General features: G+C 42.2%; 1 protein-coding gene across 3 annotated transcripts in view; it reads right to left on the bottom strand.

The window, feature by feature from the left end:
- Positions 1-10737, bottom strand: part of LOC139447520 (eukaryotic translation initiation factor 2A-like) — a 45549-nt gene extending 34812 nt beyond the window's left edge. For all 3 annotated transcript variants that reach the window (XM_071228924.1, XM_071228926.1, XM_071228927.1), the window contains exons 1-5: positions 10685-10737; positions 8795-8864; positions 6128-6202; positions 3843-3961; positions 1783-1882 (exon numbers count right to left, since the gene is read on the bottom strand). In XM_071228924.1, coding sequence (XP_071085025.1) covers positions 1783-1882; positions 3843-3961; positions 6128-6202; positions 8795-8864; positions 10685-10703 — 383 coding nt within the window. In that variant the 5' untranslated portion in view covers positions 10704-10737. The remainder of the gene's footprint in view (positions 1-1782; positions 1883-3842; positions 3962-6127; positions 6203-8794; positions 8865-10684) is intronic.
- Positions 10738-14207: the final 3470 nt, after the last annotated feature.

The raw sequence follows: 14207 nt of genomic DNA, 5'->3' as shown, positions 1-14207 counted from the left end.
CCTGCAACACACTGATACATCACTCAGCAACAATAACATGGGGCACCTGCAACACACTGATACATCACTCAGCAACAATAACATGGGGCACCTGCAACACACTGATACATCACTCAGCAACAATAACATGGGGCACCTGCAACACACTGATACATCACTCAGCAACAATAACATGGGACACCTGCAACACACTGATACATCACTCAGCAACAATAACATGGGGCACCTGCAACACAGTGATACATCACTCAGCAACAATAACATGGGGCACCTGCAACACAGTGATACATCATTCAGCAACAATAACATGGGGCACCTGCAACACACTGATACATCACTCAGCAACAATAACATGAGGCACCTGCAACACACTGATACATCACTCAGCAACAATAACATGGGGTACCTGCAACACACTGATACATCACTCAGCAACAATAACATGGGGCACCTGCAACACACTGATACATCACTCAGCAACAATAACATGGGGCACCTGCAACACACTGATACATCACTCAGCAACAATAACATAAGGCACCTGCAACACACTGATACATCACTCAGCAACAATAAAGTGGGGCACCTGCAACACACTGATACATCACTCAGCAACAATATCATGGGGCACTTGCAACACAGTGATACATCACTCAGCAGCAATAACATGAGGCGCCTGTAGCAGCGATACATCACTCAGCAACAATAACATGGGACACCTGCAACACAGTGATACATCACTCAGCAACAATAACATGGGACACCTGCAACACACTGATACATCACTCAGCAACAATAACATGAGGCGCCTGTAGCAGCGATACATCACTCAGCAACAATAACATGAAGCACCTGAAACACACTGATACATCACTCAGCAACAATAACATGAGGCACCTGCAACCCACTGATACATCACTCAGCAACAATAACATGAGGCACATGCAACACACTGATACATCACTCAGCAACAATAACATGAGGCACCTGCAACACACTGATACATCACTCAGCAACAATAACATGGGACACCTGCAACACAGTGATACATCACTCAGCAACAATAACATGGGGCACCTGCAACACACTGATACATCACTCAGCAACAATAACATGGGACACCTGCAACGCACTGATACATCACTCAGCAACAATAACATGGGACACCTGCAACGCACTGATACATCACTCAGCAACAATAACATGGGGCACCTGCAACACACTGATACATCACTCAGCAACAATAACATGGGGCACCTGCAATGCACTGATACATCACTCAGAAAAATAACATGAGGCGCCTGCAACACAGTGATACATCACTCAGCAACAATAACATGGGGCACCTGCAACACACTGATACATCACTCAGCAACAATATCATGGGGCACTTGCAACACAGTGATACATCACTCAGCAACAATAGTGAGTGAGTTGGGTTTAACGCCGCTTTTAACAGTATTCCAGTTATATCACTGCATGTCAGCTTAATGTTGGAGGAAAGCCCCAAGTGATGCAGGTCTTTGACGTTTACCACTTTGGTGAACCCAACGAGCACGGGTATGGTGCTGACAAACCTAGAAACATAATCAGGGCAAACCGGGATTGGAACCCACAAACATAGGTTTCTGGCGTGCCGAAGACGAATTGGCCACCCCTGCTCCCCTCAGCAACAATAACATAAGGCACCTGCAACACAGCGAAACATCACTCGGCAACAAAAACATGGGACCATACATGTAGAGGGCGTCTAGGTAGAGGTACTAGCATGAAGTGACTTGCCAGTTGGTCTGTTTCTTCTGGTTGAACTCCTTCACACACTCTCCTGTCTTGGTGTTGTACAGCAACAGGTTGGGTGAACCCTGCTTTGTCTCTGGGTCCACTGAAACACATTGCACCATTGACACTCAAGGTGTGCACTGAACATTCACCACACACCACACTCAGTCATCTCAACATTCACCAGACACCACACTCAGTGACCTGAACATTCACCAGACACCACACTCAGTGACCTGAACATTCACCAGACACCACACTCAGTGACCTGAACATTCATCAAACACCACACTCAGTGACCTGAACATTCACCAGACACCACACTCAGTGACCTCAACATTCACCAGACACCACACTCAGTGACCTGAACATTCACCAGACACCACACTCAGTGACCTCAACATTCACCAGACACCACACTCAGTGACCTGAACATTCATCAAACACCACACTCAGTGACCTGAACATTCACCAGACACCACACTCAGTGACCTCAACATTCACCAGACACCACACTCAGTGACCTGAACATTCACCACACACCACACTCAGTGACCTGAACATTCACCAGACACCACTCAGTCAGCTCAACATTCACCAGACACCACACTCAGTGACCTCAACATTCACCAGACACCACACTCAGTGACCTCAACATTCACCAGACACCACACTCAGTGACCTCAACATTCACCAGACACCACACTCAGTGACCTCAACATTCACCAGACACCACACTCAGTGACCTGAACATTCACCAGACACCACTCAGTCAGCTCAACATTCACCAGACACCACACTCAGTGACCTGAACATTCACCAGACACCACACTCAGTGACCTGAACATTCACCAGACACCACACTCAGTGACCTGAACATTCACCACACACCACACTCAGTGACCTGAACATTCACCAGACACCACACTCAGTGACCTTAACATTCACCAGACACCACTCAGTCAGCTCAACATTCACCAGACACCACACTCAGTCAGCTCAATATTCACCAGACACCACACTCAGTGACCTGAACATTCACCAGACACCACACTCAGTGACCTGAACATTCATCAGACACCACACTCAGTCAGCTCAATATTCACCAGACACCACACTCAGTGACCTGAACATTCACCAGACACCACTCAGTCAGCTCAATATTCACCAGACACCACAACCAGTGACCTGAACATTCATCAGACACCACACTCAGTCAACTCAATATTCACCAGACACCACACTCAGTGACCTGAACATTCACCAGACACCACTCAGTCAGTTCAATATTCACCAGACACCACACTCAGTGACCTGAACATTCACCAGACACCACTCAGTGACCTGAACATTCACCAGACACCACTCAGTCAGCTCAATATTCACCAGACACCACACTCAGTGACCTCAACAATCACCAGACACCACACTCTGTGACCTGAACATTCACCAGACACCACTCAGTCAGCTCAACATTCACCAGACACCACAACCAGTGACCTGAACATTCACCAGACACCACTCAGTCAGCTCAATATTCACCAGACACCACACTCAGTGACCTGAACATTCACCAGACACCACACTCAGTGACCTGAACATTCACCAGACACTACACTCAGTGACCTGAACATTCACCAGACACCACTCAGTCAGCTGAAAATTCACAGACACCACACTCAGCGACCTGAGTGAGTGAGTGAGTGAGTATTTTTTTACACCACACCACATTCAGTGTATGCTGAACATTCAACGGATATCACACTTCACTCAGTTGGTGCCAAACATTCATCAGACATGACATTTCAGTCATGGTGTGCAGAACATTTAACAGATGTCATATCACACTTAGTGTGTTGAATGCTAACTAGCCATCTGATAGTGTGAATCCTGTTTTAACGCCACAGGCAGCAGTATTTCAGCATTATTAAAACAACCTGTAAATATTCCAGTCTTAGGACAGGTCACGAAGGGTCAACTTGGGAGCCCTCATAAGCTGCAAGAAGTTTCAAGTCAAGCTATATGAAGCAGTGAGATTCAGAGTGTAATGTCAGTGTACAAACCTGAGTAGTGTTTCCAGGCAGCCACTATGTTGCCTTGGGGAGACAGTTGGAGTTGAACCACCTTCGGGGTGTCAATCTTCTGCATAAGTCGATCACTCGCTGTCTCCACAATGTAGATGCTGAAAACATTTCATGTTTATTTAGCAACGGATGATGGCAGTCTTCGGCAAAGTGTTTACAGTTCTTTGCATGTCTCCGTCAACCACCACAGTGAAGGTGTACTTCACCACACCTCAAATACAACAGATTGCAATCAGAACTGTTATTCTGACCTAATGTCTAAATGATAATCTATTAATAAATTACCAATGAAAGTTTGATAGTTAGATAATGGTAACACATAGCACTGGGTAGCATGGGAGTGATGATTACACGGGGTAACATGGGAGTGATGTAACACAGGGTAACATGGGAGTGATGTAACACTGGGTAACACTGGAGTGATGTAACACTGGGTAACATGGGAGTGATGTAACACTGGGTAACATGGGAGTGATGTAAAACTGGGTAACATGGGAGTGATAGTAACACGGCGTAACATGGGAGTGATGGTAACACTGGGTAACATGGGAGTGATGTAACACAGGGTAACATGGGAGTGATGTAACACTGGGTAACATGGGAGTGATGGTAACACTGGGTAACATGGGAGTGATGGTAACACTGGGTAACATGGGAGTGATGTAACACTGGGTAACATGGGAGTGATGTAACACTGGGTAACATGGGAGTGATGGTAACACTGGGTAACATGGGAGTGATGGTAACACTGGGTAACATGGGAGTGATGTAACACTGGGTAACATGGGAGTGATGTAACACAGGGTAACATGGGAGTGATGTAACACTGGGTAACACTGGAGTGATGTAACACTGGGTAACACGGGAGTGATGTAACACTGGGTAACATGGGAGTGATGTAAAACTGGGTAACATGGGAGTGATAGTAACACGGCGTAACATGGGAGTGATGGTAACACTGGGTAACATGGGAGTGATGTAACACAGGGTAACATGGGAGTGATGTAACACTGGGTAACATGGGAGTGATGGTAACACTGGGTAACATGGGAGTGATGTAACACTGGGTAACATTGGAGTGAAGTAACACTGGGTAACATGGGAGTGATGTAACACTGGGTAACATGGGAGTGATGTAACACTGGGTAACATGGGAGTGATGTAACACTGGGTAACATGGGAGTGATAGTAACACGGGGTAACATGGGAGTGATGGTAACACTGGGTAACATGGGAGTGATGTAACACAGGGTAACATGGGAGTGATGGTAACACGGGGTAACATGGGAGTGATGTAACACTGGGTAACATGGGAGTGATGGTAACACTGGGTAACATGGGATTGATGTAACACAGGGTAACATGGGAGTGATGGTAACACAGGGTAACATGGGAGTGATGTAACACAGGGTAGCATGGGAGTGATGTAACACTGGGTAACATGGGAGTGATGGTAACACTGGGTAACATGGGAGTGATGGTAACACGGGGTAACATTGGAGTGATGTAACACTGGGTAACATGGGAGTGATGTAACACTGAGTAACATGGGAGTGATTTAACACAGGGTAACATGGGAGTGATGGTAACATGGGGTAACATGGGAGTGAGTGAGTGAATATTGCTTAACGCCGCATCAGCAATTTTGCAGCTATTCGCGGCGAAACATGGGAGTGATGTAACACTGGGTAACATGGGAGTGATGGTAACACTGGGTAACATGGGAGTGATGTAACACTGGGTAACATGGGAGTGATGTAAAACTGGGTAACATGGGGGTGATGTAACACTGGGTAACATGGGAGCGATGTAACACAGGGTAACATGGGGGTGATGTAACACTGGGTAACATGGGAGTGATGTAACACTGGGTAACATGGGAGTGATGTAACACTGGCTAACATGGGAGTGATGTAACACTGGCTAACATGGGAGTGATGTAACACTGGGTAACATGGGAGTGATGTAACACTGGCTAACATGGGAGTGATGTAACACTGGGTAACATGGGAGCGATGTAACACAGGGTAACATGGGGGTGATGTAACACAGGGTAACATGGGAGTGATAGTAACACAAGGTAACATGGGAGTGATGGTAACACTGGGTAACATGGGAGTGATGTAACACTGGGTAACATGGGAGTGATGTAACACTGGGTAACATGGGAGTGATGTAACACTGGGTAACATGGGAGTGATGTAACACAGGGTAACATGGGAGTGATGGTAATGCACAGCACTGGGTAACAGAAAGTAACCAACCTTTCTGCAGTACACCAAGCAAACTGGGAGCCATCCAAGCTGAAGGTCATCGCTCGGCATGTCTTGGACTGATCTCTGAAATCAAGAGTTGACAGTTATTTCCATACAGCATGTACAGTAGCACTTCTAAAGGAAACACAACAGCCATTAGGTCTTCAACATCAACTTATTCAGTTGTCTTTGATGAAGAGTGAACACAACCAGTTCACAGACTTGGAGTATTGTCTTAGATTTTATGAAAATACAGAAGACAGTGCCATAATATATTCAGTGATGAGGTGACTCCATGACATGGTGACTCAATGACCAGGTGACACAATGATGTGTTGACTCAATGATGTGGTGACTCCATGACGAGGTGACTCCATGACAAGGTGACACAATGACAATGTGACTCCATGACAAGGTGACTCCATGACATGGTGACTCAATGACCAGGTGACACAATGATGTGTTGACTCAATGATGTGGTGACTCCATGACGAGGTGACTCCATGACAAGGTGACTCCATGACAAGGTAACTCCATGACGAGGTGACTCATTGACAAGGTGACACAATGATGTGATGACTCAATGATGTGGTGACTCAATGATGTGGTGACTCAGTGATGTGGTGACTCCATGACAAGGTGACTCAATGACAAGGTGACTCCATGATGAGGTGACTCCATGACAAGGTGACTCCATGATGTGGTGACTCCATGACAAGGTGACTCAATGATAAGGTGACTCCATGACAAGGTGACTCCATGACAAGGTGACTCCATGACAAGGTGACTCCATGACAAGGTGACTCATTGACAAGGTGACACAATGATGTGATGACTCAATGACGAGGTGACTCCATGACAAGGTGACTCCATGACAAGGTGACTCATTGACAAGGTGACACAATGATGTGATGACTCAATGACGAGGTGACTCCATGACAAGGTGACTCCATGACAAGGTGACTCCATGACGAGGTGACTCCATGACAAGGTGACTCCATGAGAAGGTGACACAATGATGTGGTGACTCAATGATGTGGTGACTCCATGACAAGGTGACTACATAACGAGGTGACTCCATGACGAGGTGACTCCATGACAAGGTGACACAATGATGTGGTGACTCAATGATGTGGTAACTCCATGACAAGGTGACTACATAACGAGGTGACTCCATGACGAGGTGACTCCATGACAAGGTGACTCAATGACAAGGTGACTCCATGACAAGGTGACACAATAATGTGGTGACTCAATGATGTGGTGACTCCATGACGAGGTGACTCCATGACAAAGTGACTCAATAACAAGGTGACTCCATGACAAGGTGACACAATAATGTGGTGACACAATGATGTGGTGACTCCATGACAAGGTGACTCCATGATGAGGTGACTCCATGACAAGGTGACACAATGATGAGGTGACTCCATGACAAGGTGACTCCATGATGTGGTGACTCAGTGATGTGGTGACTCCATGACGAGGTGACTCCATGACAAAGTGACTCAATAACAAGGTGACTCCATGACAAGGTGACACAATAATGTGGTGACACAATGATGTGGTGACTCCATGACAAGGTGACTCCATGATAAGGTGACTCCATGACAAGGTGACACAATGATGAGGTGACTCCATGACAAGGTGACTCCATGATGTGGTGACTCAGTGATGTGGTGACTCCATGACAAGGTGACTCAATGATGTGGTGACTCCATGACAAGGTGACACAATCTGTGGTGACACAATGATGTGGTGACTCCATGACGAGGTGAATCCATGACAAGGTGACTCCATGACAAGGTGACTCCATGACAAGGCGACTCCATGACAAGTTGACTCAATGATCTGGTGACTCCATGACAAGGTGACTAGATGATGTGGTGACTCCATGACAAGGTAACTCAATGATATGGTGACTCCATGACAAGTTGACTCAATGACGAGGTGACTTGATGATATGGTGACTCGATGACATGGTGACTTGATGACATGGAGTCTGGATTATTGATCATGATTTCAGCCACTATTTTCAGGCTGCTGTGACATTACTGACTGGGACATTAAACAACATTCATGCATCACTCTAGACTATACTATGTGACAATTGTACAGTACACAATGGTTGTAACCAACTCAAAGGGACCACTGATTTTAGTTTGTACTTGCCGTAGGTCGTTGTAAACCTATAAACAGCATATGTACAACAAATGGCCGGGACTAAAAAATAAGTTTATTATATCTGTCAGTTCGTTATAAGCGTGTTTGTTATAAACATAGTTTCCTGTAAATCATTATATGTACATAGACAAGGTGGGTGAGGGTGAAATAGTGTCAGTGTGTGGTGTGGTATTGTGTGGTGTGGTGGTGGGGCTCCTTGTACTAGACCCCAAGCCCATCAGTCCCTGTTTTATCCCCATAATGCCAAGTACCAGGCAGGGTAACAACAAGTACAAATTAATAAATCTTTTGGTATGATGCGGACATGGAACAAACCACCTAAACTTCCGCTTTCCGGGCAGACGCTATATGCACTAGACATTGGAGGCAGGTCCCCGTTTTGTAGGTAAGGTCAGCTCTTCATTTTGCATACTCATTTGGTTTTACAGAACAACACAAAAAGAGTTCTCCAAGTTGCCCCATAACTTCCTGGTATTGTGCATGTACACTCACCCACTGAAAGCTGGAGCAGAGCCCAAGTTTGGTGGCCCATAAGTCATCCATATTCCTTCAGACCCTCGTACTGAAAGGGGAAATTAAAAGAAGCCTGATTATGTTTATTATTCACAGTCAAATATTCAGAGATGAATTTGTTTTCAAAAATTATTTTAAAATTACTTTAATTTCTACTTCAACGACAAGCAGTCAGTCTTGTTACAAAAACACAAAGAGTTTACATGCATGATGCAATAATAAGATGTTCAAATGTCTTTTTGGCCTCTATAGATCCTCAGCTGAATATATGCTGCATGTATTTACCATATTTTGACAAATTTGTTATCAGGTGCTTGACAACAATTTCACTGACATAGGGTTGATCAATACTTGATGTTTCTGTAATCTAACTGGATCAAAATATATGAAAAAGGTTCAGCTTTGGACATCTTAACACTAACTTGTTTGATAGGCATTACTTAGAAGTTGAGGGGTGACAAGGTAGACACAATTTTATTGATAACAACTTCTTTAATACTGTAAAAAGCGACATTTCAGTATAGATACATGCTTGACAATGGTATAAGGATCTATACCGAAACGTCGCTTTTTACATTATTAAAGAAGTTGTTATCCATAAAATTGTGTCTACCTTGTCATCTTAACACTGCAGCGCAATTAACAAATAAAGAACCAGTAGCCTTATACATTGTCGTGTTAGTCCAAGGTTAGTAGCTAAGGCATCAGTGATTGCACGACCTGTATACTACATAAAGTGACAACACTGTGGGCAAAATTGAGGCTTTTTAAATGAATAAAGACCATCAACCATCTGTCTAATGCCTACCCATGGCTACAGCTGTACACAAGGAATTTAAAGCACAGTTTGATCTGTTAATAATTTTGACATATATTCATATATCATTGATATGAAACAGTTTCCACATTTCTGTAACTCTAGAATTCTGAAACTTAAAAACAATAAAAAGTTTATTAAAAGATTATCATGTTTTCTCTGATGACATCAAAGGCAAAGACAGGAAATGTCTTAATAAATTAAAGACAATAGTATGACGCTGGAATATTGTGGATAAGGGTCTCAAATGTAACACCTTCAAAAATTAATAATCATATAACAAATAGTATAGGCCTAACACTGACAACCTGCTCATACAATATTGAATATCACCATTATCAGAAATTTGATCCTGACCACAACTTTTCTCAATAGCACCTTCAACGTCAACATTTCGCACAAGTCTGAGGGCAGTCAATTTGTACATTTGGAGTGTGGTTTTTAAACTTGGCTATTAGACTAGATCGTTCAAATTGAGATGGATTCACTAGTGTATTTTTCTACAAATGCAATGTTGGCATCTAAGTGTTTAACAAAACTACAACTATTTTATTCTGAAAATGATGCTTAATGTAGAAATCCTGTTGCTTGATTTGCCAGTACATGTACCAAATCGTGTGTTTGTGTGAGCATAATACATATTGTTTAGTGACGTAAATTGTAAGTACACTGAATTCATCAATCACTGACACTGGGTGAACAGAATCATGAATAGACTCCGAAGCATTTACACCAAAACAGCCGGCTTAGTTATCTATGCAACCTGTAATGGCTATATCATGTTTGAACGTGCGACCTTTCATGTTACAAAATGTTGCGACTCACTGGCTGTTATGTCAGGAGTAAATTGTTTTATTTATGTCAACATTGTATTCTTTTCAAGGCCTATGACAACGTACGGCACATGGGTATCATTTTCATAAGGAAAATCATGAAATGTGTTTCAGCATCCCCATTAATTGCAATTTATTTCAAAACGTCCATTCCAATTGTTCATCCAAGTGAAACATTTCTGCGAAGAAAACATATTTTGCAGCCCAACGTGGACTCACGTGTTAAGGGCGCTGCCATCTTGAACGGTGAGTTCTCGCGTATTCTCGTTACACGTCACATCAGCCTCATCACAATGCCATGAGTACATATATATGCGCCTTCTAAGTATAGTGCTTATAAGAATTTCGTTAATTAAATTTTCAGTAACGTACAAAAACACGTTCATCAGTTAATTTGCTAATTAAATCACATTGAGATATTGTTTTATCGGGATTTGGATAGTTATTTATCTTTATTTGAGCTTTGTTTTCATTCGAGTATAACATTCAAAATATTACTACGCGGAACGGCCTCTTTTGCATAAAGTAGGGGACGAAAACGACGTGGAAAGGGTTGTCGTCTTCAGTTGTAGTTGTTGGATTACAGGGTGGAAACCGTTCTTTTAAAAGTATAAATAATAATGGCTGGTAAACAGAGAATGCGACTTGCCAACGAGAAGCACAGCAAGAACGTCTTAACAAGAGGAAATGTGCCTAAATCTTTGGTATGAATTTGTCTACGTGTCAACCGTTTCATGAAGTCGCTTTTCAGATGTTGTTTTGGTGTCAATGTCAGCTGTGTTGTGTCTTAATCGTCTATATATGCATATATTTTCTGGTGAATTTCAGAAACCCACAGAAGAGAAATACCCAGTTGGGCCTTGGTTATTGGGACTCTTTATTTTTGTCGTCTGCGGATCAGGTATGTTTGAACGTCTGTTTTTAAAAAAGAGATATGGAAGTGACTAATAAGCACGACTTCTCGAAACATATGTTCAATCACTTATATCCAAATATTGTTTTGCTGTGCGTCATTTCAGAGGATTTGTCCTTTAAGAAGTGAAGCAGTTCATATCTTTTAAAGCTTTACATATCTTTGTCTATTATGATCGATCTGTGTAGCTTATATCTGTCGAATAGGCCTAGCCTTACTGACGTTAAACTTTTGTACATTAAGTTTATTTACGATCGACCGATATAAACATGCTTTGTTAGAAAATGAGACCTCTGCAAAAATATAAACAGTTTGTATTAGAAAATAAAGACTAGTTCCATTAGTGACCATAGGGCTAGTAACTGTTCGTGGCTGCTAGCCTGCACACCTGATGTAGCTGTCATGTTCCCTTTTAGAACATATCGAACCTTACAGGACAATTTAAAACTGGTTTGTGATCTAACTGTAAGATTGTTCAAATGGTGGGTTCTTCCAACTCTCTCTATCGGTATGTCATAATCTGTCTTTTATGTGATAGTTTTCACTACCTTGAAAATTAGAGATATGTTTTATCTAAATTCATGTCTGTTTTATTATATAATCATGGTAACACTGTATGTTGTCCCTTATCTTAAAAATGTTAAAGTAGTCTTATCATATGGTAGTTACCACATTTTGATTTAGATTGTCTTACAGAAACAGATGATGTAAACACATGTTTGCATTTTTGGTCTAAACATATCTTGCCACAGTTCTATGAAAGTTCCTTGTCAGAGTAGCATGGTGTTCATAATTAACAATGAAAGTTAGTGGTCATCCTAATAGTTATCACAGATTAAGGTGGTCCAGCTCCTTAGATTAAAATTATAACCCCCAAACCTTAATTTTTAACATTCATAATGGTGGGGTATGTTCCCAAATGAACCTCACTACACAAGTACTACTAACTCGTGATGTCTGCATTGTGGGATAGCGTCAGAGCTATAGATAAGCTTTTAGTTATTTGTGTACCAGTATTTTACCCATTTTTGCCATACATGGTGACCAAAAAGTCAGAGTGTCAAAAATAGCATTGGGGGTCAGAGGAAACCTATTTTTAATAGATCACCTTGTACATTCTTTTTTTAAAGGGTACTTGCTGTATATCATTTATCTTCTGATATGAAAGGTATCCATTTTAAGTGTGCTATTTGTGTTTCAGCTGTTTTCCAGATCATCCAGAGCATCAGGATGACATAGCTCAATCATGAATGAACTTCTTTGGTAACGACTGGTGTTATGGGAACAAGACAGCGATTTTGACATGTGACGGCAACATGAACGCAAAAACTGCTACCTGAGATGCAATCCTTACCTTTGGATCCACAAATGATGTGAATTTTGACATGGAACTGCCATTCAGACAGCTTATTTGGTCCCTTTAGTCAGTACCATCAGTCCGTTAACTTTCATTGTTATTTGTGGGTTATTTGGTGACGATCTTTCCAAATCTTCATGCTTTAGCATGAATGTTATGTATATTTTATTTACAAAACTGTATTAAATGTCTAAATATTTAAATCAGCCTGTTTTTGTGGTATGTTTATGAGTGTTGGTCAACCTGATTGTCGTTGATGATGTGGTCATACAGTTGATGCAAGTGGCTTGTTCTTGGATAGCTGGAGAAACTGTTGTCCATAAATGGTCTTGATACTGGCTTGTTGCTGCTAAGAGCGACAAGCTGTTCCATAGTGTTTTCCTGATAGTGATGTTTTTTTCTGAATTGGGAATCTTAACAACCCTGCCACAATGAACATCAGTTGTAAGCCCACAAAACTGCAACATGGTACGCTTCCTAAAATTAGACACTTGCCATCAAATTTGTACTTATAATTTAATCATTCAACTTTCTATGTACTTATTATGTTGGCATTGAAGGTCCAGATTTGTTTCCCGCCATCCAAGAACGCAATTGAAGACATAGGTCTTTACTGGTCTCCAAGTCGATGTATTGATGCACACTCTAAAATACAAGTACTCATATTTGAAAGCAGGTGTCTTAGGAATCGATTCATCAATCATGACGCATGCACTTTGCATATAAAGTGCAATGCAGATTTGGATCTTTTAGAAAAACACAATATAGCACCACAAGGTACATTAACCGTTGGTAAATTGGCAAAACTTTCCACACATGGAATACTTAATTTGAAATCTACAGATCCAACTCTGGTATCAGTATCTCTTGGATGAGATAAGACTTGCTAACTTTGCCAGTCACCTGGCGACTGGTCATACCACGGTGCAGCATGACTGATATTATGCCGTTGGGGTACGTTGGCATGCAACTATCAAAATGTCACCGTCTGATCCACTGAACAAGAAACCTTGTGACAAGACTGCAACCATGTTCCTAGCAATGGTGACGGAAAAATCAGTGACTTGCACCACCAGACCTTCACGTACACCCATGAACTGCATGAAACCAAAGACACCTTGGACAATGTTTAGGATTCAGTCAAAAATGCTTCCAGAATATATACTGAACCAAATTAAAAACTTCACAATCCTAAACTTTTAATATTTTGACCAGTTATCATTGTGGGTCCTTATTGTGTATTTAAACAGTAATGGCCACGTATTGTCTTCAGATAACACCTGTTTTTATGCAGGTGAATCAATCAAAATCATGTGCACTGCACTATAGTGGCAAAAGTGGTTTTTCACATGCAACTGGTCACTTGGCCATAATACCGCACATGTTTTCAGCCATACTTGTTGGCAGTCATTGAAAAACACAAGAAAACAAAAGTCTTTGAGGCCATTTGTCATGCCCCGCCTTTCAAATGT

The sequence above is a fragment of the Haliotis cracherodii genome, unplaced genomic scaffold (assembly GCF_022045235.1).
Source record: "Haliotis cracherodii isolate W230 unplaced genomic scaffold, xgHalCrac1.p SCAF_7, whole genome shotgun sequence".
NCBI classification, from domain to species: Eukaryota; Metazoa; Mollusca; class Gastropoda; order Lepetellida; family Haliotidae; genus Haliotis; species Haliotis cracherodii.
The sequence above is the reverse complement of the archived record's forward strand: the minus strand, read 5'-3'. Positions and strand labels throughout refer to the sequence as shown.